Source organism: Mesoplodon bidens, assembly GCF_964165515.1.
Source record: "Mesoplodon bidens genome assembly, chromosome: 6".
NCBI classification, from domain to species: Eukaryota; Metazoa; Chordata; class Mammalia; order Artiodactyla; family Ziphiidae; genus Mesoplodon; species Mesoplodon bidens.
Genome location: NC_138162.1, coordinates 60,238,940 through 60,266,569, shown reverse-complemented (window position 1 = coordinate 60,266,569; position 27,630 = coordinate 60,238,940). Strand labels below are relative to the sequence as shown.

Sequence of the window (27,630 nt, the reverse complement as noted above, 5' to 3'; positions counted from 1 at the left end):
GATGTTTCTGTGTGTGAACGAGGACTTAGAGCTACCTAGTCTGCCATTTTGCTGATGTCTTTTGACCACAATTGGGAATTCTTGAAGGAAGGATATGTCTCCGGGAGGCCTATTTCTTCCACTCTCATTTGTTTCTCTACTCATTGCTGGTTTGACTTCAGTGCCAATTGCCACACTGAAACTGCCCTTCCCAGGGTCACCAGTGCAGCCTGTAAGTCAAGTTCCACTGGGTACTGCCAATTCTCACTCTATCTTGTTTGTTCTTTTTGACACATTTTGATACTACTGACCCTTTTTCCTTTCTGGAAACTCCTTTGTTGGTCTCTGTGCATACATTTTCTAAGTTCTTTTTTTTCTCCTTTCCTGCCGTTTAATTCCTTTTTTCCCTCCTCTTCCTGCAGTGTCCCTCAGGGTTCTGCCCTAAGCCTTTTCATCTCATGCTTTCCCTCCCCTTGGGTTATACCACCTATGACTCCTAGACACCACTGGTCTACTGATGACTTTCAAATGGATACTGTTTAGCACAGCTCTCTTTTAAGTCACAGATCTATATATCCACCTGCTTAATGAACATATATATTTGGATATTTCACAAACATCTCATACAAAACATCTTCAAAACAAATTCTTACCTTTATGTTCAGTCCATAAACCCGAGATTCATCTTAGCTCCCTCCCTGTCTTTTATGCCTGTCAAAGCACCACTGAAGCCATGTGAATCATACTTTCATAGAATCTCCTCTCCATTTCCATGGCCCAGTGCGTTCATTTTGCTCAGCAAAATTTGTTACCTGGATTACTTTCTCCAGTCTATTCACTTTCCAATTCAATTACTGTGCTGCTGACAGAATCATCTTTTTAAAGAGTAACTCTGATCGTGACACTCCCACTTAAAAACCTTTCTAGGTGCCTCCCCTCCCCCACCCCAACAAAGTGGCATTCATAAGAAAATCCAAACTCCTCAGACAGCATACAGTATTTCTCATGATCTGGCACATGTTTTACAGCCACATTTATAATTCTACCTCTCATAGAATTCTCCTGCAAACATTCCAGGGCTGTTCTTGCCATCCTTCTTTTACATACACTTTTATGGAACACATTCCCTACCCAAGACAGGTGCCTCATAAATGGATGTTGGATTAAAAGAAGAAAGTTGAATTATTACATGAAGCCAGGTTGTTAGAACTGAGAAGGTGGTCTTAGTTCTACTTAGACTAAAGCCAGCATGGTTTTCAAAGACTTCAAAGAGGTAGGAAGAGGAAGGAATAGATCTTTGAGTGACACTCTTCCAAAAGGATTTTCTTGTCAGAAACTATTATCATTTTCATTCTTACAGGAGTGGAATAAAGAGGTTTGGTGGGCATCTATAGTTTGAATCACACATCCCAACAATATATCACCAATGCAAAAATAGTAAAAGGGGGGCTTACCTGGTGGTGCAGTGGTTAAGAATCCGCCTGCCAATGCAGGGGACACAGGTTTGAGCCCTGGTCCGGGAAGATCCCACATGCCGCGGAGCAGCTAAGCCTGTGCGCCACAACTAATGAGCCTGTGCTCTAGAGCCCACAAGCCACAACTACTGAGTCCGCCTGCCTAGAGCCCATGCTCCACAATGAAGAGTAGCCCCAGCTCACCGCAACTAGAGAAAGCCTGCGCACAGCAATGAAGACCCAATGCAGCCAAAAATAAAATAAATTTATAAAAAATTATATTAAAAGGATTTTGAGATCAAGCAGTTCCCTGTAATTTGTAATGCCTCAAGCCTTGCTACTCTTTAAAGTGTGGTCCATGGACCAATAACATTGGCATTACCTGAGAGCTTTTAGAAATTCAGCATGGATGAATTAATTAAGATGGGTGAACAGAGTGAGAAATTCAACAAAGTGATGATAGAAAATATTAAAAAGTATCAAATAGAAGTCACAGAGCTGAAGAATACATTAACTGAAAATTGTTAAGGTGTCCAACAACAGACTACATGAAGCAAACAAGGGCTCAGTGAATTAGAAGTCAGGGCAGTGGAACTCACCTAATCAGAGAAGGAAAAAAAGTGATGCTAGACTAAAGGGCTTGCATTATATAGGTCCCAGAAGGAAAAGAAAGTGAGAAAGGCACAGAAATCCTGTTTGAAGAAATACTGAAAGATTCCCTAACCTGGGGAAGGAACTAGACACCCAGCTCAGGGAAGCCCATAGGGTTCCAAATAAGATGAACACAAAGAGATCATAAATAATCCCACATATATACGGTCAGAAAGAATGAAATATTGCCATTTGCGACAACATGAATGGACCTCAAGGGCTTTATGCAAAGTTAGATAAGTCATACAGAGAGAGACAAATACCATATGATCTCTCTTATATGTGGAATTTTTTTTTTTTTTTTAAAAAGCAAGCTCATAGATACAGAGAACAGATTGGTGTTGCCAGAGGTGGGGGTGGGGTGTGGGAATAATGGGTGAAGGGCTCAAAGACTAAAAAAATAAAATGTTACACAAAACAGGATTTCTGCTTATAATTTTAAGGGTCAACAGCTCCCCTGTGGACCCCTAAGAGTCCAGGTACTTCCAAGTTTAAGAGCCCTTGTTCTAAAGTGACCTCCAAGGGATGTTTGTCCCTTTACCCTACTCAAATAGCAGATGTTTCGTATTTTACAGACACCATTGTTGGTGGCGGTTTCTGCCAGGATGGTCTGGCTCTGCCAGCCCTGGGGAGAGCTTAACCATCTCCAGAGCCCTTGTTCTAAAGTGACCTCCAAGGGATGTTTGTCCCTTTACCCTACTCAAATAGCAGATGTTTCGTATTTTACAGACACCATTGTTGGTGGCGGTTTCTGCCACGATGGTCTGGCTCTGCCAGCCCTGGGGAGAGCTTAACCATCTCCAGGAGCATGGACTAACTATACACACCGAAGTCTACTTTTGTTCAGCCACCCTTGGTTTATCCTGGAGAAAATGAAACCAAAGAAAGGAAAGAAATCATGGACTTGGTTACTTGGACGAATTTAGCAAGAAAACAATAAACCAAATTACCCTCTGGACTGAAGGAGGGAAGGGGGGCTTATTTAGAGGTGTTCAACTCTAAAGCTTACCACCACATTCCCAGTCCATTATGCCACGATTAACCTTCCATATGGTTACTCTGGGAGGGGGCTGACATCTCTGACTGGCTCTATACTGCCATTAGCCATTTGCTAGCAGAATACTCAGACCACAGCAAGGCTAACCCTCCCACTGTGGACTAAGCAAAAATGTGCTGGTGGATATCCTTTAAGTTGGTGTAAAGAGGGGCAAGATAAATGATCTCAGGGCCTCAAACAAGCTCCTGCACAAGGATCTTTTGCCCCACGCAGCCTGGGCATTGCAGCCTGTCCTGTGACTTGGCTAACGTGTATGTCACCTGTTTCTGCTTCCCAGTGCAACGGGCCTTGCGTCGGGCCTCGCCTCGCCGTGCAGCACAGACAGGTCTTCTGCCAGACGCGGGATGGCATCACCTTACCATCAGAGCAGTGCAGCACCCTTCCGAGGTAAGAGAGAGCCATGGACTGCCCTTTCCCAGGCCCTGTGTCAATAGCACGGAAAGACGGTGGTAAGTAAACGTTTCCCCTCCAACCTTCCATGGTCCCAGCGGTCAGACACTCTTCCCTTTCACCTCCATTCTCCCCAGGTCACTGGCCTCCTAAAGGTAGATGGCTCAGTGGTGGCCTCGTGCTTACTGAATGGGCCAGGCTGGGCTTTCCCCTTTCGGAGATGGAGAGAGAATGCAGTGGATGCTGTTCCTCTGAGGAGGCCTGATGGCACAAGAGACCCATGCTGGCTACAGGGTGGGCAGGAGGTCAGGTCCACAAAGTGGGCACCAGACCCCAAGGGCTCCACCAGCCTCTCACTCTTGTCCACCTCCCTGTAGAAGCTATGCTGAGACCCCTGTCCCCAGGTCTCAGCCTATCCAGCCCCCAGCCTCTGTCATCCTTCCTTCCCTTGGGGAGAGGGCTCATCACCCCCCTTGCTAAGGTCCCCGCCCTGAGAGCGGCTCTGCCATCCCCCACCCTGGTAGAGCTCATTCTCAGGTCATGCAGTGACACGGACATTGTAGACATGAGCAGACAGAGGCCCAGTTAGAGGAAGGGGTCTTCTGAGACCCTACAGCCGTTCAGTAACAGAGCAGAGATCAGAACCCAGGGCTGGCAGCGCTGGGAGTTCTCAGGGATACCTGAGATTTGGGGGTTTCCAGCACTGTTTTCACATCTGCTCCCCTGATTCAGCCCCCAGAGAGGCAGACCCTAATCCTGCCACCCTCCTACCACAGGCCCGTGAGCACCCAGAACTGCTGGTCCGAAGCCTGCAGCGTACACTGGAGGGTCAGCCTGTGGACCCTGTGCACGGCGACCTGCGGCAACTACGGCTTCCAGTCCCGGCGCGTGGAGTGCGTGCACGCCCGCACCAACAAGGCAGTGCCTGAGCACCTGTGCTCCTGGGGGCCCCGGCCCACCAACTGGCAGCGCTGCAACATCACCCCGTGTGAAAACAGTACGTTCCAACCCCACAGAGCCTTCTGCAGATTCCCCCCGAGGCGTCAGGTGCAGCAGGCAGTCCCCGGAACTGAGCCTGAGCGTAGGGCAGTGGACCAGCTTTCCCAAGGATCCTGAGCTAGGGCTGGAGTTGTGTATTTTCAGAGGGTGCATGGGTGCATGCAGGCGAGCATAGGTGCATGCAAGGATATACGTGCATGTGTCCAGGCCACAAGAAATGGTTGGGTGTGGCCCAAGGGCTCCATCCTGGCCCCTGAGACAGCCAGGTGCTTTTGGCCAAGTGCTAGGTGAAATCAGCCTCCAGCTCACCGATGGTAGTTTGGCTGGTACCCAGAGGGGACAACTAAACAATGGCTCTTGGGGAGAAAGCACTGTTTGCACCCAAGCAGCACACAGAGCACCTCCCGCTCAGCCAACCCTGCACCCATCACGGCTCTGCGTCTCACAGAACAAGGACCTGCTGACCCCCGCCCTCCTTTGCAGCCCCGTGGGCACCCACCTGTCTGTGCAAGAGCCACACCTGGGATCTGATACTCATTCACTCCCTCTTCCCTCAAGTCTAGACCCTCCTCCTTAGCCCAGCACCAGCATTTGTATCCCCATTGGGTGAGGATCTATTTTTTTCTTCCTCTGGACCCAAAACAAATTGGAGGTGCTTCTCCACAGGGAAGGAGACAAAGCATGAAGCAAAGAAAAGGGAATTTTTTAGTGTTGCTGTGCAGTTTCCCCCACAAACAGGGCCACACTGAGCCTCAGATTTCCCACGCTAAGCAGATGCCATGTAGGCAAACAGTGCCAGTCCTTTTTCTACACGGGGTGGGATTGTCTATGTCCTCTCGTGTGATGCTGACCCATCTTTGTCAGCCCCCCATGCTCAGGACCACCGTTCCACGAAAGTAGTTCAGACTTACTATATTAACCACAGGTGTCCACAGCCCGAATCCACGCCAGTATTAAAGACCCATCAGCCTGTGCCAATACTGAACTAGGACGCCACGGCGCTCTGGTAGGCACGGCGAGGGGAAGGGGTAGAGAGGCTCGGGAGAGAGGACGAGCAAATGAAGCTTCACGGGGGAAAGGAAGGCTCGTGTTACAGGGGGCGAAGCCACCAGGCAGGTCCTCACTCGCACACCACCCCGAAGTGGAGCAGAATTTAGTCCTTCTGGGAAGCAGCTCAAGGAGGAAAAGCATCAGTCAGACACTCAAACGCCATGGGAAAAGGCCCCCTTGCCCAGGAGGTGAGGCGGTCCTGAGCGCCTTCAGGAAGGAAGGGGTCTATCGGAAAGGCCGCAGAGCCCCGGTATTCGGCCCCCAGCCGCAGCCTGAGCTGCCCCCATGGTTGGCAGCCTGGGGAGCAAATGGCCAAGCTCCACCGGAGCAAGGCCAGCCCAGAGGTGCTGGGCAGTGGTGGCCCCTCCAGCACGGGCGTCTGGTGCCCAAGGCAGACCCCAGGAGGCACCCGGTGGCCACGGCTGTTACCGAGCCTCCGTTTCACCTCTCCTTTCTGTCCCCTTTCCCAGTGGAGTGCAGAGATACCACCAGGTACTGTGAGAAGGTGAAACAGCTGAAACTCTGCCAACTCAGCCAGTTCAAATCTCGCTGCTGTGGGACTTGCGGCAAAGCGTGAAGACAGGACGCGGGGAGAACGCTACCCTGGCAGCACGGAGGATGCACGCGACCCCCTTGGACAGAACTTAAGCTTTCTTCGTTTTATTTATTTATTTCCCCCTCTCCACCCTCCACCACGCACACCCTCATCAACCTCCTCCCTTGCCCTTCCCCCTCCCCAGACACGAGGACCCCAGGTTGCCTTCTCTCTCAGTCAGCTGGAGCACAGAGTGAGGGGACAGGACAAGGACAAGGACCGAGGTCTAACGGAGGTTGCAGAGCAGACCGGGCCAGACAGGAAGAGCTCCCTGGAAGGGCCAGCTCCCTCCCCAACCTGGGTCCCAGGGAGACCTGGGAAGAGGCCAGCGCAGCCCCCCGGGGCCAGCAGGGAGCCAGAGCCAACGGCAGACGGGAGAGAGAGGCCGAAGGGGAGGGTGCCAGAGGGTTTGTGAAGCGTCGGTACTGCCTCCGGACAGCCAACAGCATCTCTCCCGGCAGGAGATGGTTAAGGCAGGGGAGGGAGGACACCATCCATGCTGAGAACCCAGCCCAGGACTCAGCTCTTCCAGTGGGGGGCGCAGAGCCATGAGAACTCAAACCACGGTGGAGGTAAAGGGGAGCCAATCCAAGTAGGCCTAAAGCGCACAGCGATGCAGAAAACGAAGTGGGGAAGGAAGGGACGGAAGCACGGAGAAGCCTGTGCGAGTTCCTGAGAGGGGGAGCGAAGGGGACAGGGGAGCGAGCGGGCACCACACGAGGCTCTGAACCCCGAGCCCGAGTGCCTGGTGTACCGGTGCAGGCTCAGGGGAGGCTGCGGGGCTCAGGGGAGGCTGCGGGGCTCAGCTCCGCTGCCCCCAGGAAGGCACAGCCCTGGGGCCCGGGCCGCGTGCGGGAGGTGTGCCCTCCCTGCGGCAGAGAGGGGTCCCCAGCGAGCCGCTCAGTGGACCTCTGCCCGTGGCCCCACGGCAGAGCTGGTGAGACGGCGGGGCCTAGCTGCACAGTCAGGCCACCCCTGGCGTCTCCGAATCAAGCATCCCCCAGCCCGGAACGAACTGCTGACCTAGGCCAGGGTGTTTCGCTCATGAGTAGGCTGGGTTTCCTGCCTATATGGTTTTTACTGCTCCACTTGAGGGCCAAGGACTAGGGTCAGCTGGCCAAAAACCAACCCACTATTCAAGTTGCCAGAGTGTCCATCAGATGAGAGCGACCGGGGCACTGGTGGAACCGCAGGCTTGCGTGAGCCCCCCCCGGGGCACCGTGACGGCTGCCCTGTATTCAGACAACAGGCCGGGGCGATGGGGCACAGAGGCAAAGCCAAAGGATAACTAAAGCTTCCCAGAAGCTCCTCAAAGGCTTTTCAACCCATTCCCTCCACACAGTGAAATACTATGAACCCTACCAGAATTAATATACATTGGTTTTGCTAACTCAGTGGGCAAAGCAGCATACAGACTCCAGTAATGCCCGTCAGCTACAGTAACATGGCTGCAGCAAAGTCAAGTGGCAAAACTGAAAATTTGGGACATCGTGCCTCATTGTCAATGAAAGTGCTCACTCAGCAGAGTGGTTTGGGGACGAGTGATTTTGGCCTGCGCCCCCCCAATCCCAGTGGCCACCATTTAGTAGCAGCTGGGGCAGAGCAGGGTGGCCGGAGTCACTCACCCCTCAGCCAAACCACCCCCTCACATACAGACTCGCAAAACGTCACACACCCCGGGGCCACCACTGACATCAGGGCTGCCTTTTCTAGCCAGCCTGGAAGTACAAATTAGTGGGGGAGACATTATGCTTTGTGTCCTCCCCAGGTGAGCTATGGACAGTTAAGGTAGTTCTTTCTTCCTCACCACAATAATGGGCTCTAAGAAATCATGTTCCTACAAATCAGTGTAATGTTTATTTAAAATAAAAGAGAATGTTTTTCTATGTCTGTATATCTTTTGTGAATATTTATTAGGATTTCCTGTATAAAAAAGTGCAATATTAATAATTGTACATTGTCTTCCAGAAAAAAAAAACAAAATATTTGGGGGACTTTTTATTAACTTCCTGCAGTTGTGTTCCTGTAAACTCAGTGGTGATTATTGTATTGTTCCTATTTTTAATAGAACCTGATGTTTAACTCTGGATCCATTCGCTGTGTACAGAATACATTGTAAAAGCTAGCACAGGATGACAGGGCAATAAGAAGGGATTCGTTTGTGACACAATAGTTATGCATGGAATGTGGAAAACAGATTCCATACTACTACAAATGTGGTTGATAATATCTAGCTCAATAGCTACGGAAAACCAGTGGCCAATATTTACATTTCCTAAGTAGCAGGTGTCCTCCAGCTCCACCACGTGTCGGGTTGTAGCAGGTGGAGGTGGGTTTCAGAGCGAGCTTGGAGGACCTAGGTTCGGGGTGGGCAGCAGCGTGCTCCTTGCATGAGATGAATGTACATTTACTGTTTGTTCTGTGAATTGTGACTCAGCAGCACCAGAAGATTATTAGGGCTGCTGAAGAATGTGGAAGGAGGCACTTCCTCCTCTAAAACACAAAACTCTATTTATATTTTTTGTACAGATAATACAGCTTATTTATTTAAATGTTGTCGTCCGAGTCTCTATTAAGCTCAGCCTTCCTATCTTGTTTTGGGCAGGGGGGTGAGGCTGGTTCCCAGTCACTTATGTGAGTTTGGCTAAAATGGAAGAATCGCAGCTTTCAGCTTTGCATGGGAAGCTGGGAAGCTCCCAGAGGAGCTAGATGTGCACAAATTGAGGCTTAGTGCTGTCTTTGACAATCATCTCATTTATGACCCTATGTGTCAGCAGACCTCAGAGATACTGAGGATTTGGTTCCAGACCACTGCAGTAAAGCAAATATCACAATAAAGGAACTCCCACGAATTTTTTGGTTTCCCAGTGCATATAAAAATTATGTTTACACTGTACTGTCATCTATTAAGTGTATAATAGCATTATGTCTTTAAAAACAATGTACATACCTTAAGTAAAATTACTTTTTTGCTAGAAAATGCTAAAGATCACCTGAGCCTTCAGCAAGTCATAGTAGTAACATCAAAGATCACTGATCACGGATCACCATAACGCATGTAATAATGATGAAAATTTTGAAATATTGTGAGAATTAACAAAATGTGACACAAAGACACAAAGTGAGCAAATGCTGTTTGAAAACTGGTGCCAACAGACCTGCTCAGGGTGGGGTTGCCACAAACGTTCCATTTGTAACACACACAGTATCTGCGATCCACAATAGAGCAAAGCGCAATGAAGCGTGGTATATGCCTGTAGTGGGAAGAAGGGAGCCACGGCACCTTCAGGAAGAAGAGCAAGTGCAGGCATCTCGGGGGGGGGGTGTGTAGACTCGGAGCAGGAAGGGTCTCACTCCCGGTCAGGCTTCCTGCCCCCGAGGGCATGCACCGCATGCAGTGGCTGCGTGCTGAAATCCTGGGTGTGCGCCCTTGTCGGGGCTCCTATCTATAGATCATTCCTACATTCAATCCTCACATGCACCCTATGATCATCTCCATTGACATGTGGGTAGACAGAGACCCACAGAAGCCCAAGGTCACCCAGAATTCAAACCTGAGCGGCCTGGCTTTTTAGCCAGAGCCTCGCTCTTACCCGCTATGCTGGCCTCAGCTCCTCTGTGCGCAAGCCGAGCAGCTGTGGCCGCCCAGGCGCGGACACCTTTCTCTCCTACCACTCAGAGGTTGGGAGAAGACAATGGCGAGACTTTTAATGGAGTTGTTGCTTTCTCACCCCTTAAAATCAATTCTCACAGCATTGTAGGGCTCCTAGCTCCCCCTACTTTTAAAGCATTTAATAAAGCTACTCTAGAGAGTGCCAAAGGAAACAAAAGCATACTTGTAGAGTTCTTTATAAACAGACTCTGGTGAAAGGGCAGCATGTCCCCAGACCTGGACGATGTCCACACAGGGACCTTTGTGTGAGATACGCTCCAGGGGACCCCAGCCTGAAAGTCCAACTCCAGCCTGTTTTCAGCAACTCACCCCAGCACGTGACACTCTGCTGAACAGCGTAAAAATATGCCAGAAAGCTCTTCTTGAAATTCTAATTATTTTCTAAGGAGTTGTGGGGTTTGCTTTAAAGAAAAGACAGATGCGAGTGCTATAAATACTCACATACCAGCAACCAAACAATGTTCCACAGAGACCCCCCGTGGAGGGTTGGGGTGGGGGAAGGAGTCAGAGACGCCAGAGCGAAAAGCCAGGAAGGCTCAAAGGGTGGGAAGGGCTCAGGCAGAAGGTATGGAAAATCTTCCAGCCAAAATCACAAAGCTCAGCAGGGGAAAAGGAGAGATTCTGACCAAGATGCCACCAACCACAGTGTAAAAGTTTGGAATCTTAACCATGAGCCAGTCCTAGGATTGTAACACCTCATGCGAGAGTGCCCTGCTTGGCCTCAGAAGTTTCCAGGACTTTGACAAGATGAGCTCAGAAAATCTGTGGGCCCATCAAGACCAGAATGATCAACAATCACCAGAGCTCACTCATGTCCCAGCTTCCTCACCTTTGAAGAGAGGATATACCTCATGGGACAGGGCTGTTGTAAAGAATTGGTTCATTCCTGTCGAGGAAATAGAAGGGGGCCTGGCATGTCACTGAAACATTCACTGAGTGTTAATTGCTATTATCATCATCCAGGCTACCTTAGAGAGATGGGGAGATGATGGGCAGGGCTGGCAGAACCTTTGCTATGTCACGTTACTTCCCATTGTCAGCTTTCAGAGACCCTCACCTATGTTTCCATTTTCAATTGAGAAACACATCAGTCATTCCTTAAAAGTTCAGTACCAGACAGTGGCGTAAACAAGAGAGGTATTAGTGAACCAAGCTCTGTATCTTGGAAGAAAACAGATTCATCCACGTAGCAAACTCAAACATTCACCAAAATACTGCCAAACTTCCAGAAATACTTCCCAAGACAGATATTATTTTATAATCCCAAAGTACAACATAGTCTCAATTCAAAATACCCAAATGTACACATAAATCGCATTTCCTTTGATTTACTTTAAAAAAAAAAAGAAGATGGAGAAATAGTCATTCATGAGCAAATACACTAGTAAAGTAAAAGGTAAAATGAAGGATATCTCACTTACCAAGTGGTAGGCTTTCTCATAAACAGCATGGTATTATCCTCTCACCTCATCCTGCAAATAAACCTAAAGGAAACAACCCAATTTTTATTAATGGTTCTCAGCTTAAATGAGACAAGTTAGATCTCAATAATCTATCCGCAGGGCTCCCCAAAATAGGCAAATTCATCCACAAGGAGCAACGGAATCGTGGGGTAGAGAGAAGGATGAAGCTTTTGGGAAATAACCCAATGAAAGCTGACCTGTCTAGCAAGCTAACCCATGGGAGAATAAATTAGGAAACAAAATAAGGTGACATCCCCTTGGTTTTTTCTCTCCCTGTCCCGCATTTTGTTTGATGAACCAACTGTGATTTAAGGACTTCAGGATTCAGACTCAGAATGCACTGAATGTGAGTTAAATCAGGGAAGGTTATCTACCCATGTCATAGACTGCCAATCAGGAAAATATCAGTGTTGATGCAAGCCTTGAAGTGAATAGTAAAGAAGTGAATACCCAATGAATTCTACCAATCCTTTAAGATTAATCTAAAATTATTATCTTCCCCCACCCACCCATCCTGTCCACTTGGAGATGCTTTCACAGGTCAACTGTATGTGAGCTGATCAGAGATTGTTATCTTCAACCAAATCTCAGCTTCTTACTCACAGCACCCCAAGGTTTTCAACTGTTTGTTGCCACCCCTAAACTTGGAAGGCAGGTATTGTTAATGAAGCGTCTGCTAATAAGAACTGAGCTGTCACCTTCTCTGTCAACAAGAGGTTTACAGCTTCACTCAGATGGATTCTGTGAAGCACCTGGTCTCCATCAACCACATGTGTCACGCTTCTGATAACACAATATACAGATGTCACTCACCTCTGTTTTCCAAAGGCAAAATCCAACTTCAACCAAGGATTTCCCAGGCTGCTCCTAAAGATATAGTTTATATATGTGTAAACAGACATTAAATGTGCAGTTTTATGTGAGTGAAGAGAAAGCAGACAGTGGGGAATGGTTCTCCTGCCGAACATAAATAATGTTTGCTTAAGCAGAATGCTTAGGAGGACCTGAGAGATTGCACAGTCAGCATCCAGACCAGAAACCATGCCGGGGAAACCTGCTCCCTCCCTCTCCAAGATGCCATAAACAGCCTTCCTCCAGGTCTTTGTGATACCAGGGTTGACCTCATTACAAATCCCATGAAGGATAGTAGACAAGCTGTGAACAACTTAGTTACCAGGTGAGCAACTCTAGGAACGGTTTAATGGTCAAGGAAGGGAGTGTGGTGATGAAGTGTGTCATGGGCTTCGTTTTATTCCCCCAATCCCCACCACCATTTTTTAAGTAACAATGAAAGGGCCAGGAAATGACGTAGCTGAGGTCAGCTGAAGGATGATGAAGTTGTTCGCCAGTCACCCAGGTAGCTCTCTGTGCCACAGCTGGAGCTCAGCAAGTCACAGTGCCAGGGCACAGAGCAGGTGCCAGATTCATGGACCAGCCACTCCTGAGCTGGATTTCTTCACCTGCACACCTCCCCACTACTGGAGTGGAGACACTCAAGGTAACCACCTGGGAGCAAACCCCCATGACCTAGATCCTCCCCTCTTTTTGCACTTGTGAAGGTCTAGCCTTTGCAACTTGGGCCCAGCTGGGATGGAAAACCACCAACCTCTTCATCTGGTCCTACTGGACCTCACTCTACTCGCCCCCACCAGGCAGTCCTCTGTCTCTTCTGATCTTATCTCCTTCTCCCTGATTTCTTTTCCCATCACATACCTTTCTTTTCCCTCAGAGTTTGACCAACTCTAACTAAGCACCAACTCTGTGCCAGGCCCAGGCTGGACCCTGAGGACACAGGGTGAAAGTCTAGTCTCTGCTTTGAGCCCCCAAGGAGCTCAGAGTCCAACCAAGAAAGCAGACACATCCCACCACAAACGCCAATGTGCCCTACTCCTCCAAGTTTGGGGGAATCTCCAGCCCAGTTTTCTTCCTCATTTGGTTCTTTCCAGTCAGCAAGCGAGGGATTGCTCCTTTTATTCCTAATCCGCTCTCACTGGGGCTTTTGCAGAGGTATCCCGACTGGACTCCAGTCTCCTCCAATCCACTTCCCATATAGCAGCTAGCGCTCTTGTTACGCTGCCTGCAAATACATCAACGTAACCTGATGCATACGTGTAAAATTAACTTAAACCTACACCCTGGGACTTCCCTGGTGATGCAATGTATAAGACTCCATGCTCCCAATGCAGGGGGACTGTGTTCGATCCCTGGTCAGGGAACTATATCCCACATGCATGCCACAACTAAGAAGCCCACGTGCCACAACTAAGGAGCCCAAGAGCCACAACTCAGGAGTCCATGTGCTGCAACTAAGGAGCCGGCGAGCTACAACTAAGGAGCCCACCTGCAGCAACTAAGACCAGCACAACCAAATAAATAAATAAATATTTTTTAAAAAAAACCTACACCCTAGGGGGCAGCTAGCTAACATTTAATTACCTATTCATAAACCTACCCTCCAAAAGTGACCATTGCAAGCATTTCAAATATCGTTACCTAAATCTGCACCAGAGGGTTTGTTAATTACACAAAGTTCATTAATTACACATCAGTGAAATTAGCTATATTACAGGATTGGAAAGGGTACACAAGCACCACTGCCCTTGTACAGACCATCTAAGTATCCAGCAAACCCAGCAGCCTACAGCTCCAAGTCCAGAGCTCTCCTTGGTCCTGTGTATCCCCACTCCCCACACCCAACTCTTGCTTGATCTGACCAGAGAAGTTTCTGGCTGATCTTACCACAAGAACATCCACCTTGGAGTAACTGTCAGAGTGCCTAGGGTTGGAACGATAGGATTTATTCAAGTTCACAGAGCAGGTTATGTGGCAGCACTGGGCCGGTTTGCAAGCATTTATGCCTGTGCCAGAATTTGGTCTGAGATTGTTTCCACTGAAACACACCATCTTAGGGAGTGAGGCTGTGTAGGTGGAAACACAGAACTCCAGCCTCTCTTAATGGAGCTCCCATTTTACCAAGATAACCTGGAAAGTGTTGGTCAGCCAAAACGGCTTAAATTCATTCACAAAGAAATATTCTCAAAAGACGGTATGGGTTATACCAGTCCTCTGTTTTAAAGCCTTCTCCACCTTCCTACTGGTGTCAGGATAAGGGACAGACTCCTTAAGGTGTCCTGAGGCACCCCACAAAAGCCCAGCCTCATCTCTGGCTGCTTTCTCTGGGTGACTGGCCTCAGTTCCTTGAAGGCTCCAGGGTCCACCCTCCTTCCCCTTGTCACCTTCCCATGAGCCATGGAACACTGACCGCCATACCCACCACCACCTACTCATCCCTTGGGAGTTTCCTTGGCACCCAGGGTGGGACAAATATGGAGGCTGTAAGATTTACTTACCACATCTCCTCTTGTAAATAGAGTGGATCCCCCAAAACGATCTTTTGTTTTGCTGAAAAGATAATGATGGGTGGGAATAAAGAAGACAATGGGGGCTTCCCTGGTGGCGCAGTGGTTGAGAGCCCGCCTGCCGGGGCAGGGGACACGGGTTCGTGCCCCGGTCCGGGAGGATCCCACATGCCGCGGAGCGGCTGGGCCCGTGAGCCGTGGCCGCTGGGCCTGCGCGTCCGGAGCCCGTGCTCCGCAGCGGGAGAGGCCACAACAGTGACAGCCCCGCTTAAAAAAAAAAAAAAAAAAAAAAAAAAAGAAGACAATGACCAACGGAAGACTATACGGCATGACATGATAGAAGGACGAAGAGATCCTAAAGGACAAGATCGGGATAACTGTGGCTGGAGAGGTGGGGGGGGGGGGGAGAGGAGACAGAGGAGGGAAGGGGAGAGGGGAGGGGAGTGCCACCTCAGCACCATACTTACAATCTCAAGGAAGCCATCACCACCCTTCAAGGTGACTCCTTGCCCTCCCCCTCCCTCAAAGCACCCAACACAATTACAATTACCTGACCCATCCCGGTGCCTGGTAACTCAGAAGATCTTTCCTTCTGTACTTCAGGAAAGACCCCTTTCTCCCTAAAAGCTGTAGTGGAGAAAGAAGAGGCAGAAAGAGGAAACATGTCTGGAAATTCTAGGGTATTCCAGTCACCCCTTACCAGGGACCACACTGGGACCACAGCGGTAAGTGGAAGTGCCAGGCCTGTCGGGCTGCAGAGCCCCTTCAAAGGCCTCACTGCACCTCGCTTCCCACTTGAATGGCGGTCCTGCATTCAGATGCCCTAGCCCAGCCCTCCTCGACCCCAGTGGGGGGCAACTCCATCCTTCCAGGCACTCAGCCCAAAGGTTCTGGAGTGATGCTGATTCCCTGTTCATCTCACTCCACCTCCAATCAGCAACACAGTGTAGTCTACTCATTGCCCCCATTTCTACCAGCCAGGTGTGGACCTGCATCATTCTCTATGTAATAAACCTCCTACCAAGCCCTGATTCTCTACCCTTACCCACTGCCGCCCCTCACAGCAGCCGTCAGGTGACCACAGTGACAGTTGTAATAGAAACCTGATCTGGGCACTTCTCAGTTGGCTCCCCTTAGAGTAAAAGCCAAATTCCTGGCAATGGTCTCTACAGCCCTCACTGGCCTCCTGACTGCTCCCTGGACACCCCTAGACCAAACTGTGCCCACCTCGGGGCCTTTGCGCTAGCTGCTCCCTGACATCCTCACCTCTCCCTTTGAGACTCTCAAGTCCCCCCTTCTCAGTGAGGTCCACCCCGACTGTTCCCTTCAAGACACCCTGCACCTCCCAGAACTCCCGGGCCCTCTTTAATCCTGATCACCTTTTCCTTTTCCCATGGCTCTTATCACCTTCTAACTTACAATACACAGGATGCTTTTTATTTATCATGTGCGTATTACTGCATTTCTATTATATATCCCACACTATTAGATACAGTCATATATTAGTGAATTGCACAGTACACCTATTTATTACTGAGCGTCTGTCTCCCCCACTAGACTGTAAGCCCCACGAAGGGTAGGATCTGCATCTGCTCTGTTTACTGATATAGCCCGAAGCACCTAATAAATACTTTCTGAAGGAATGAACCAATCTATGTATGTATGTGTGTACAGGTGGCTGGGAGGGGGACAAGGGAGGGTGGTCAGCGCTATGACAGACGGGGCGTGCTGTCCCTCCTGGTGACGGAGCTGAGACAGCAGCTGTGGGACTGTGGGGGGCAGGGAGGCACATCTAGGGGCCGGAGGCACATATGATGGGATGTGTGGAGGGAGAAAGGAAGATTTCTGAGAAACCACCCATCAGACAGGGAATTCATTGGATGGAGTAGAGGAAACGAAAGCCCATGGAGACGCTGGAGAACACCTAAGGGCCATCTGGATGGGTCCCCTGGAGGTGCCCACAGGGCAAGGGCATGGCGAGAACTATGCCTGACCCAGGAGTCTGGGAAAAGGGCTGCACAGACACTGTGATAGCCTCAAGTCAGACCGACCCCTGGGGCAGCCGGGCAAGCAGAGGTAAGAGATACAGCAATCTTCAGATCTCAGGGACACAGCCTCCCTTTGAGAGCTTATAATAAAACATACACAGCAGAAGTGACTGTATGTTACCAAATCACAAGATGAAAATAACTTTTTCCTTGGAAAATCCCAAGGGATCTTTTTCTAAAGTGATTAACTATTTTAGAGCAAAAGCTTAAAATGTAAAAATCTCTGCAAATAACCTTCATCTCTAAATGTAATCATTCCTCATTATATATTACACTTGTAAGTAAGTATCATGGAAAGAAGCCCTATTGCAACTTAATCAACATTTTTGTATCTCTGTGTGTGTGTGTGTGTGTGTGTGTGTCCAGAAGCAATTAGTGACTAGGTCTGAATGCTAACTCCGTACTAGGTACAGTGGCGAATCACTCACACATACAATTACCATTCCCAAAGTTCTTTCAACCTTATTATTTCTGAAGCCACACACCTGCAAACCACAGAGCCTTTGAAAAGCTTTCCAAATTCCATTCTTTTCTCTCAACTTCAAGAGCCTCCTGCCTCTCTCTAGTAGTGCTCCCCTTCCCCCAAATCCATGGCATCATTCAAAAATGTCTTCACTGTTCACAAGGTTTGTTTTACATACATCTTTTCATCCAATGCCCTGAGCAAGCCTGTGAGTAATTCACCAAGTTGCTTAACCTCTCTGAGCCTCAACTCCCCACCTGGACAGGAGAATAACAAACACAGAGAGGTTTGTGTATGTATAAAGTGAGGTGGTATGTGCTGGTGCTGTGGGAACTCGATAGAGTACGACACAGGAGATACGCACTTGTGTCCACTCTCCCGTGCATGAACTTTCTCAGGCACCCTGTGCCCTGCACTCCGGCTGTGCCATAACTTCCCATTTATCAAGAAGCCAAACAGTCTCAACGGATGGTGAGCAGGACCCTGAGGCATGGCAGGACCCACTGTGTTTCTGCATCATCAAAGAAAGGTCCAACCTTTCTTTCTTTGCATGCGTACGTGTTTTATTGCGTACATGTTTTATTGCATGTGTTTTATTGCATGTTTGCATGCATACGTGTTTTATTGCATTCTAAACTTCTTTGAGAAAAATGTATGAAGAGAGGGAGATGCAAGAGGAAGGAGATATGGGGATATACGTATAGCTGAATCACTTTGTTATAAAGCAGAAACTAACACACCATTGCAAAGCAATTATACTCCAATAAAGATGTTTAAAAACAAAAAATCTATGATGAGCTCTTGGCAGTATTTCTCCATGTGTGTTCCAATAGGTTTTGCACAATAAAAGGACTCTATTGTTGGAGCTGGAAACTACTGCTTCTGCCTGCTCGGCATTTATCCCTCCCTTCCCTGGAAACCATATCCCAGTTTTCTTTGGGGCATCCCCCTCACTCCCAGCCCTCCTACAGTTCGTGTAGTTCACATGGGATTGACCCCACACACACACACTGCTCAGTCCAGGGGTGGACCCCGATTCTGGCCTGGACAATGAGTATTTTCCATCTCCCTGGCCATGGCCATCAGTTCAGGGACCAGCATGAGACACAGTCAGGCAAGACAGACTCAATTCAGGGATTTTTACTGGAACCACTGGAAAGAAGCCCTTTAGCTAAAAGGATACTGTAAGGTTAGAATTGCTGGAAACTACCACATGGGAAGAGCCTGCCTAAGAGGGCAATGAAGAAGAAAAGAAAGCCAAAAAACGAAGACCAAGCCCCCATCACAGCATTCAAGCCCCTGGATCCAGCTGTGCCTAAAGCCCACAGATAAAGCCCTAGGCTGTTCAACTGCCTGAACCAACAAATTCCCTTTTTGATTTGAGCACTTGTAATTTGAGCACTTACAAGAATGCTGAGTCGGGACTTCCCTGGTGGCGCAGCGGTTGGGAATCCGCCTGCCAGTGCAAGGGACACGGGTTCAAGCCCTGGTCCGGGAGGATCCCACATGCCACGGAGCAACTGGGCCCGTGCGCCACAACTACTGAGCCTGTGCTCTAGAGCCAGCGAGACACAAAGACTGAGCCCACGTGCCACAACTACTGAGTCCTCGTGCCTAGGGCCCGTGCTCCGCAGCAAGAGAAGCCACCGCAGTGGGAAGCCCGCTCACCGCAACGAAGGGTGGCCCCCACTCGCCGCAACTAGAGAAAGCCCACACGCAGCAGCGAAGACCAAACGCAGCCAAAAATAAATAAATAAAATAAAAATAAATAAATAAATAAATAAAAGAATGCTGAGTCACAGCCTGGGTTATACAAAGTTAAACAAGGTGCCTTTACTATAGTGTTTCACAGAGCTTTCAAAGGATTAATACGCATCATGCATCTCCAACAGGAGGCTCTAATATGCAGCCTTTCCCAAACTTATATGTCCAATGAACATTTTTGATAACCATATCACAGGGCTGGTAGTCCAAAGAAAAGACCTTTGGCTGATACATATTACCTGTAGGTTAACCTCAAGTTAAAATACTCCAAATCCCCATTCCCTTATTATTCTGGATAAATGAGATAAACGGGAATTCATTTATCCAACACTACTGATGCATTTGTCCAGACTTTAAAAATGTGTATGATTTTTTATTCTTTTTACTAAATTGGGGTCATAAGCACAAACTATGGTATATTTTCCAGACTTAATATGTATGCACATACGTGTGTGTGTGTGTGTGTTATATTGGGATAATTCATGAGCTGCCATACTTTTGAGTTCTGCATTTTCTAATTGGGTGTTTTGGGGTTTTTTTGGCCTCTAGTCCCACTGCCAAGCTATTAGCTGTCACTGCTTTCTGTTCTAAATGTGTCTACTTCTAGCAGCAGAGTCTCTGACTCTTCTCTGGGCTAGTAAACCAGGTAGGAGAAGCTCTTTGGGAACTTTGTGTGTAAAAAAAAAAAAAAAGTGGAGGACAGGGGCCAACATGCTGAGAGTTAGCGCTGCATAAAGTACCTGAGTTTCCATACATGAATTGCATGTCAATGACTTTGGCAGCTTAAAAGCTGCTTATTTCCAGGTTCTTGCCTCAGTTTTGGACAGCTGAAGTTTCCAAATAACTGACCTCCAAATGTAAGAGATGTTACAATGCTCAGCCAAGAAAAGAGCCCCTCCAAGTCAATAGTAAGCATTGCGCCCTGCTTAGAAACTTCAAAATGAAAAAGTTTTGTTGTTTTTTTTTTATGCCCAGGAGAGCCTATAGTCCAAAAAAATTCCATTTCTTAGTTTATAAGTCATTCACTGGCATAGATGTCAAATATCAGTCATTTTTCACATATTTTGTCTGTCTATAACTCTCAAGTAGCTGCTTGCCTGTTTAAGGAGTATTTGTGGGCTCCCCTGTTTTATGGTCCTATAACATGAAATGGATGGGGTACTGGGGACACCAGGGAAGAAACCAAGCTTCCCCCTTGTCGTTGAAAGAACAGCCTTGGTCCTGATGAGATAGGCAGGTCGCAGGCGTGCAGGCGGGCTGGCTGGTCTTGGGCATTAAAAGCCCAAGAAAATCAGTGTTTTAGATTCAACCACAGGAAAGGAAAGTTCCTGAATCCTTTCAGTTAGCATCAAGCTGGGTTTGCTGCCACACTTCGAGGCTTGACAAGGAAAAGCCATCAGTACGTCTCATGTCGGCATCCAACCCTGTGACCCAGAGATATAGCTTAAAGAGGAGCCCAGCTTAGCATTGCCCTGATGCCTTTTCCAGAATCCAGAGCACATGTTCTGAAAGGCTCCCCCAGTGCACCCCCAATGTGGGGAGGAACCAAGCACCTGCTCAGCCAGCCATGTGGAAACTCTGAGCCTGCCCGGCCAAAGTAAACACCCCTGTCTGTCCCCATCCCTGGTGTTTATGCTCAGAAGGGCCCCTGTCCTCCACTTCACTTCAAGGCCTGAGGACCAGATGCGGGCCTGGGTGATGGCTGGGCAGACCTCAGGAGCCAGGGGGCCATGTAAGCCGCAATTAGGACTGGTACACACCCCTCACCCGCCCTGCCCACTTCCTCTTGACAACCGCACAGCTGAAGAGCACTTCTGGAGGAAACGGATTGCTCAGCTCATCTTCATGCCCTAAATGACCAGATCCCAAAAAGGTGCACCCCTCTGGGAAGGTTCTGTTGTGCCGATCCCATTGCCTTGGAGCCGTTTGCTTCACTCCCGCATTAGAGGCAGAAGCATGGAGGGGGTGGGGAGGACAGCTACTCTAACCGTGTACATTACTGCAAACGCTTTCAGGGCCATGTGACTATAACGAAAAGGCATCTGGACACAGAGCAGGGAGTGCTTGCTCCCCCGCCACCCCCAGCAAGGCCCTGGCCGGGACAGCTGCTCCCGGTGTCAGAACTGGGCTGTGATTTCCGCTTAGTGGAGGGCTCTCTCTGAGCCCCCAGACCCTCCTCCATGAAATCGCTGGTGATGTCTGAAAGGGGTAGGAAGGAGGGTGACTGGGGCCGAGGACGGAGTGGGAGAGCACTGTCTGATGCCGTCTGCACAGCCTTGGGGAATGGCCTGGGGCTCAGAGGGTAGTGGCCCAAGATCCAGGGCTCCCATCACTGCATACACTGGTTGGCCTGGCACTTATTCTACACGGACTGCCCAGGTTTGCCTGGCAGTCCCATCAGCGGTAAAAGTCACCCTCCAGGTGTGCTTTCCAGCAGAGAAGACCCCACAGAAGTCCATTAGTGCGGCAACACCTTCAACGGGCCCTCTGCCCAGGCAAGTGCCTTCCCGCTACCTCACACATACCATTCAACTGTAATAAAGCAGTAATGAAATTATGAAATACCACAGGGAAGAAGATGGGAGGAGGGTCAGCAGTGAACAAGGGTTTTCAAGAAAATGGAAGAAGATGGGAGGTAGATGGCAGAATGAGCATAGAGCAAAGCCCAGAATAAAAATGCCGCAGGCACGCTGGGGCTGATAGGGAGCGGGTCTGCCAGGCAGAACCCAGTAGGGGCTCAGGATTTGAAACAGCAGGTACCATAGAAAGCAGAGAGACAAACGGTGCTAAAAATGGGGATTGTTGAAAGAATCACTGACAATGGGCCCCACCTTCCCCAGCCTCTAGACACTGCCTGGCATAAGATCTCAAAGCCAACCCAAAACAGGGGGGCCTATCTTCAAAGACTTTGACCCCTGTGAAAATGCAGCAAGCAGTAAAACGGAGATCCTTCAAGCTATTCCTGATGCTGTATTTATATCATAATTGGGAGGTCAAGTCGAAAGACGGTTCCTGATCTTCAAAAAATACAAGTGATGTGCCAGGGTCTTTATCCACACAGGTGGCCCCACTGTAAGGTGAACCAGGGGATAAGGGATTCCCTGGTCACCTAGCCTGCTGACACAGGGCTGCCCCGTACAAAGCACAGGCAAGAAGACACCATCGTCAGGAGTGGGACATCCCAGCAGATGCCCCTGGGCACCATATGCTAAACCAGCAGACCACATCCACCCCACCCAGGGTATCCACACCAACTAGTCCCACTATCTCCAGCCAATCAGCCTCACCCTGAGGCCCCGCCTTCCTTAAGCAGGATAGAGTTTGCCATCTTTGAGCTTTAAAAGCTCCACCTGTTTTCTTCTCCAGAGCCTCATCCTCAGAGCATACTGGATTCTGCACTGGAGCAGGTTCCCTGCTTGGCCATAACTTTTCTTCGTGTTTGATTTCTGGTCTCTAAAAATTTTTCTTTTATAACATGGTGAAAGCCTTGAAAACCCTGTGCTTTGGAGGGTGATTAAGCTCCCACATCATTCCCACAAATGAAAAATACATGAAATAAATTATAAATGTGTATTTCAAGAGAAGGCAACGTGTTTGAAGTCTTCCATCATTGGAGTTTGTTGAATAGGATGCTATGGGGTATTAGAGCAGTGTGTGCACGCATGTGCATGTGTTTTCACAGCTGCTAAAGAATCTTGCTCCCACAAACTCTTATATGGAAGGCCCAATACACAGAACTGATTACAAGAAGCTGCCATGGCAAAGCAGGGGAGGGGAATCAAGGCCCCATCTGCTCAGCTCACCTTCCTCTTTCCCTTCTCGTGGCCCAAGTAACTTCCTAAAACGACATTTCCAGGGAGCACAGTTAGCAACCCTGCCTCTGAACAACTAAAAAGTAAACTTAACTATATGAAAAAAAAGGAGGTACTTTAACTTTATAAAATATACAAAGTTTAAAACATGAGCAGTTATCCTTACCTGCACACTTGTGAACAATGACCAATAAAATCACAGGTAAATTCAGCCAGGCGGAATTCAGCCATCACCACCACCGTCCTCCTCCTCACCTATGTTTAATAAATTAAAGGTGAGCCAGGCCTAAGTGACTGATACATACTCAATCATTCAATCCAAACCACAAAACCATGAGACCAGTATTGCTATTATCCACATTTTAAAGAATCTGACCAAGGTCCCATAGCTAGTGGGTGACAAGGGCCAAGATGCAAGCCCAGGTCTGCTGGACACGCCTTGCACACTCTTAGTCATGGTGTTCCACTAGTACCCCTAATAGCCACTTGTGTCCTTCTTTATGTGTTTTATGAATTTTTTTTACTTGTATTAACCACTTTCATAAGGAGGAGGATAGGTAGTAGAGGGAGAGCCAACTCCTTAAGTCCTAAAGAGACAGGCAAGGCAGGGATGCCCTGGCTGGCTCATCTAGCCTGGGGTCACCGTGGAGGTGACCCCAAATGTCCCAAAGGAAGGGCTCAGAGGAAATTTCTCACCCCGAGGGGACTCAGTGCTCCTGCATCAGCCAGGTCTGCACATCCTTCTTCAGCTTCTTCCCTTCCTACTCATCAGACACATTAGAAAAGCTTATTAGTTTTGATATAACCACACACTATCATATAACTATACTAAGAAGACAGGGGAGAGAAGGAAGGGATATAAAAGAATTAATATCCCTAATCTACCAAAACAGACAATGTCTAAAATGGATGAGTCAGGGACTTCCCTCATGGTGCAGGGGTTAAGAATCCACCTGCCAATGAAGGAGACATGGGTTCGATCCCTGGTCTGGGAAGATCCCACGTGCCGCAGAGCAACTAAGCCCGTGCACCACAACTACTAAGCCTGTGCTCTAGAGCCCGTGAGCCACAACTACTGAGCCCATGAGCCACAACTACTGAAGCCTGCGCCCTAGACCCCGTGCTCTGCAAAAAGAGACGCCACCCAATGAGAAGCCCACTCACCACAACTAGAGAAAGCCCGCATGCAGCCATGAAGACCCAATGCAGCCAAAATAAATAAATAAAAATAGTGAGAAAGTATTTTTTAAACTTTTTTTTAATTAAAAAAATAAAATTGATGATTCAACAGACAGCTGTATATGTATATTATTTAGGAATTTGAAGGAAAATATTAGCAGAAACAGATCCAATAATTTACAATTGTTCTCTGGGGAAGTCATAGTAGAGGCCAAGGGGCAGCTACTTAAGAGATTGCTACATTTTTATAAGCATTTTAGCACCATTTGGTTTTTCAAATCAAGTGCCAATATTGGATTTGTGAAAATGAAACAAAAATAATAAAACTTACCCTCCTAAGTGGTCTCCTTTAGCTTAATGGACTCCAGAAAGGAGTTCAAACAGAGACAGTGCGGTTTGATGTGGTTTGTGGAGCCATGCGATCTGAGCCACCGCAGATGGGGGGTGCCTGGTGTTGGGTGAAGAGCCCTGGATCTTGAAACAGAAGACCTGGGTTCCAATCCTGGCCTTGGTGCTCCAAGTTCTGTGGCTTTCAGCAAGCTGCATAATCTCTCTGAGCTTCTTTACTGCATAAGGGCAGGCATCCAGACCTGATATAACTAAGAGGATTAAATAATATAGATCTCAACCCAGTGAAGCAAACCTCGTGAGGAGAAAAGGGTGGGGACCTGAATGTCTGGGCCAGGTAGGTGAGAGCCATGGACAGACAGACTTGGATAAGAGACATAGGTTTCTTGCCCATGAACAGGCACTGAGCTGGAATTTCCCCTCTCCCCTCCACATTGTTCTCCAGTTCCCTGAGACCATGGAGTATATTTTAGGGTTCCACAGACTCAAAAGAGAGACGGGTATCCCAGGTGTCAATCTTCATCCCTCTGTATGAGGCTCACCCAGACCTTGAATCCATCTGATCCTGGCCTGGGCCCTCTTGAACAAAGTCCTTCCTTGACTCTTCTGAATTAAAAAAAAAAAATCTCCAAACTACTTAGCCTTAGGATCAAACCTTAGGCCCCAAAGAGGAACCTCCAGCCCTTTCTCCAGGACAGGATCCAGCTCACCACTGTGTCAAGCCTTGTGAGAGTTCTGATCACAGCTGTCATTTTAGGACAAGCAGGTCCAGGAACCAGCCCAAGCTGAGGCCATTTTTTCCAGGTTCTGAGCATTTAGAAGAGCTCACAGCTCAAGGGCCAGCTGCCAACTGCCTGGTTGCCGAGGGTCCCTTTTTCCCCCTCCTCTCCCTGGACTCAGAGTCTGCACTGGTTTGGGAGTGAGAGAGGTCTGGCAGGTCCATGCTTTCCTGGGACTGCCATAGAACCTCTTTCTACCCCTCCAACTCCCATGACCAGACCCACACCCATTCAGACAACACTGCTCATGCTCATATGCCATGATGTGAAGAGGTAGAAAGATGCCCTGTGCAGCAGCCCTGGGCAGAGAGAACCCAAAACAAGACTCCAGATCAGGCCCAAGGCACTCCCACCAGGATGCGGAGGCAATGAGAGAGTTAGGCTGAAATCTCCCCGAAGGTCGCAAAGAATACAGCCTGCTCTCTGTGTAGACAGCATGTGGGGTGAACACACAGACCTGCAGATTCAATCCCCCCAAAGTAAAGTTTATATTCTTTGGCACTTCATACTTGGCAAGGGTTAATCATGTCAATTAATACAATGATTAAATTAATAAAATACATCTGGATGGGAAAAAACCCTCAGAGACCAGCTTTGATTCCATGAGCACAAGGTAAAGGACCCAAGAGGGGAAGACGGCAGAAGGAGGGTTAAGGGGACTAATTAGCCAGTGATTAAATGTCATTTTCCTTGAGTCAAGTGATTCTCATTTTATTCAAGTGTGCTGGAAACGATGGTGAAGATTTCTTTTTTTTCACTTTGGGGAATTCTTTTTTGTTGTTGTTTTTGTCCAACGAATAACTCGATCATCTGCTCTTAAAAGTAGTGTGCAATTCCTACATTACAATCTTTAAAAATCAAGATGACACTGTCAACTCCTGCTGGTTAGGATTTTCTGAATCACCTACACAAAGACGGCTGCTCCGCTGAGAGCCTGTCTGGGAAACTGGCCTGTATATTCTGTGCCCCAAAGCATCTGTTTCCTCAAAGATGTAGCCGGGAGGCTCCGGGTATGAAGCCAGGCACCTGCTCATTTCCTTAGGAGTAAAGCTGATGGTATATGTGGTCTGGCCCTCCACAGGGATATTTCCTCGCGGGCGAGACCAGGGGGGCTTACAGCTTTTGGTAGTGATGGGAGGGTAGGGCACATAGTGGGCTCTTGTGGTGGTCAGGCAGTCCAAGGGCTCGGTGGGAAGGTTCAGCTGGGGGATAGGCTTGACTGGCTTGGTCCGCATGCTGGCCCACTGCTTATAGTCCTCTTTGGTCGTGGTGGAGCTTTCAAAGCGGCCACCCTTCTTGACCGAGAGCACCGGTCGGTAGGACTGAGCTGGGGCACCCTTAGGGTACGTGTAGTGGGCCTGCACTGTCGTCAGAAGGTCCATCTTTTTTTCAGGAGCGACATAGGTGGCGGGAGCTTTGGAGAACATCTGGGGCGTTGGCCAAGCTTGGTACTTATCTCGAAATTCAGTGGTGTTACAGAACGGCGTGTCTAGCACACTAGGCCTGGCTGGAGGTTTCAAGCTCTTGGCTGGCTCCCCCATCAGGCCCCGGTATGACTCGTTGTGAGTGGTAAGGCTTTCAAAGGGGATTTCACAGGGTCTGAACTTCTCCGGCTCATACACATAGCGTTTCTCCATGGGGTGGGCCACGTAGCTCATCTTGTAGTTTGTCATATCCTCCAGGGGGATGTTACAGAGCTTGAGTACGGCCGGAGGCTTACAGCTCATGGTGTTCACCAGGCCCTTCATGGAGTAGTCATCCTGGTGTGTGGTTCGGCTATCAAACTTGGTTGACGCTGGCTGGTAGTTGTGTGGCAGACGAAGCAGTTCTCGTTTTGGTTGGTTCCAGGGTAAATAATCAGCTGAAAATAAGGCAGAAGTGGTAATCACTCATAAATCCAGTCACTCAACCTGCATGTATTCCAAGAAGCCCCAAAGCCACAAGCTAATCTCCAGTGAGATGTTCCCTGAGACAAAGAACAGAGTAGATCCCTGCTACCACCTCAACCAAGGGCTTGGTGTTCCAACTTTGTGGTATTTGAGGGCTACTGTGTGGAAGAGACAAATTTATAGGAGTCTCATCATACCCACAATGCTGCATGCAAGGATTTTAGAGGGTCCACAGCCATGGGAGGATCCAGGGAATCGATTCCAACAGAGAAGTCCAACCGCTGGTTTACCCTGATCCAAGAACAGTTCCACTCCTCTAAGGGGAAGGTGGCCTCTGTGAATCAGCAAAGAGTGACTGGGAAGGTGCATGCAGGGCAGTGAGACAGGGGATTCACAACCCACCACTGCTGGGCCACCAGCCAGACCTACCAGGCCTCCCTGGTCATCTGTGGAGTGACAGCCATTAAGTCTCTATAATCCACACAAATCAAACATGGCACTCCAAGGGAATAAGGGCACTGTGTTGGCTAGCCAACTCTGAATCCACAGGGAATTCTCTTGCCTACAACTTTACAAAGAAAACAAAAGCAGCTTCCCCAGGAGTCTTTGAGGTATATAGCCAACACCAGTGGAATCCACAGGCACACTTTCTTTAAACAGCTTTATTGAGGTATAATT

General features: G+C 48.6%; 2 protein-coding genes across 4 annotated transcripts in view; one reads left to right on the top strand and one right to left on the bottom strand.

Moving 5' to 3' along the window:
• Positions 1–6,956, top strand: part of ADAMTSL1 (ADAMTS like 1) — a 472,971-nt gene extending 466,015 nt beyond the window's left edge. For 2 of the 3 annotated variants that reach the window (XM_081238316.1, XM_081238315.1), the window contains 3 exons: positions 3,419–3,528; positions 4,308–4,528; positions 6,051–6,956. In XM_081238316.1, the coding sequence (XP_081094442.1) occupies positions 3,419–3,528; positions 4,308–4,528; positions 6,051–6,157 (438 nt within the window). In that variant the 3' untranslated portion in view covers positions 6,158–6,956. Of the gene's footprint in view, positions 1–3,418; positions 3,529–4,307; positions 4,529–5,455; positions 5,537–6,050 lie in introns of all 3 variants that reach the window. The other variant, XM_081238317.1, reaches the window with a different exon arrangement.
• An 18,964-nt stretch (positions 6,957–25,920) lies between these two features.
• Positions 25,921–27,630, bottom strand: part of SAXO1 (stabilizer of axonemal microtubules 1) — a gene marked incomplete at its 3' end in the record, with an annotated part of 98,570 nt that continues 96,860 nt past the window's right edge. The window contains exon 4 of the mRNA XM_081237915.1: positions 25,921–26,924. Within this exon, the coding sequence (XP_081094041.1) occupies positions 25,921–26,924 (1,004 nt within the window). The remainder of the gene's footprint in view (positions 26,925–27,630) is intronic.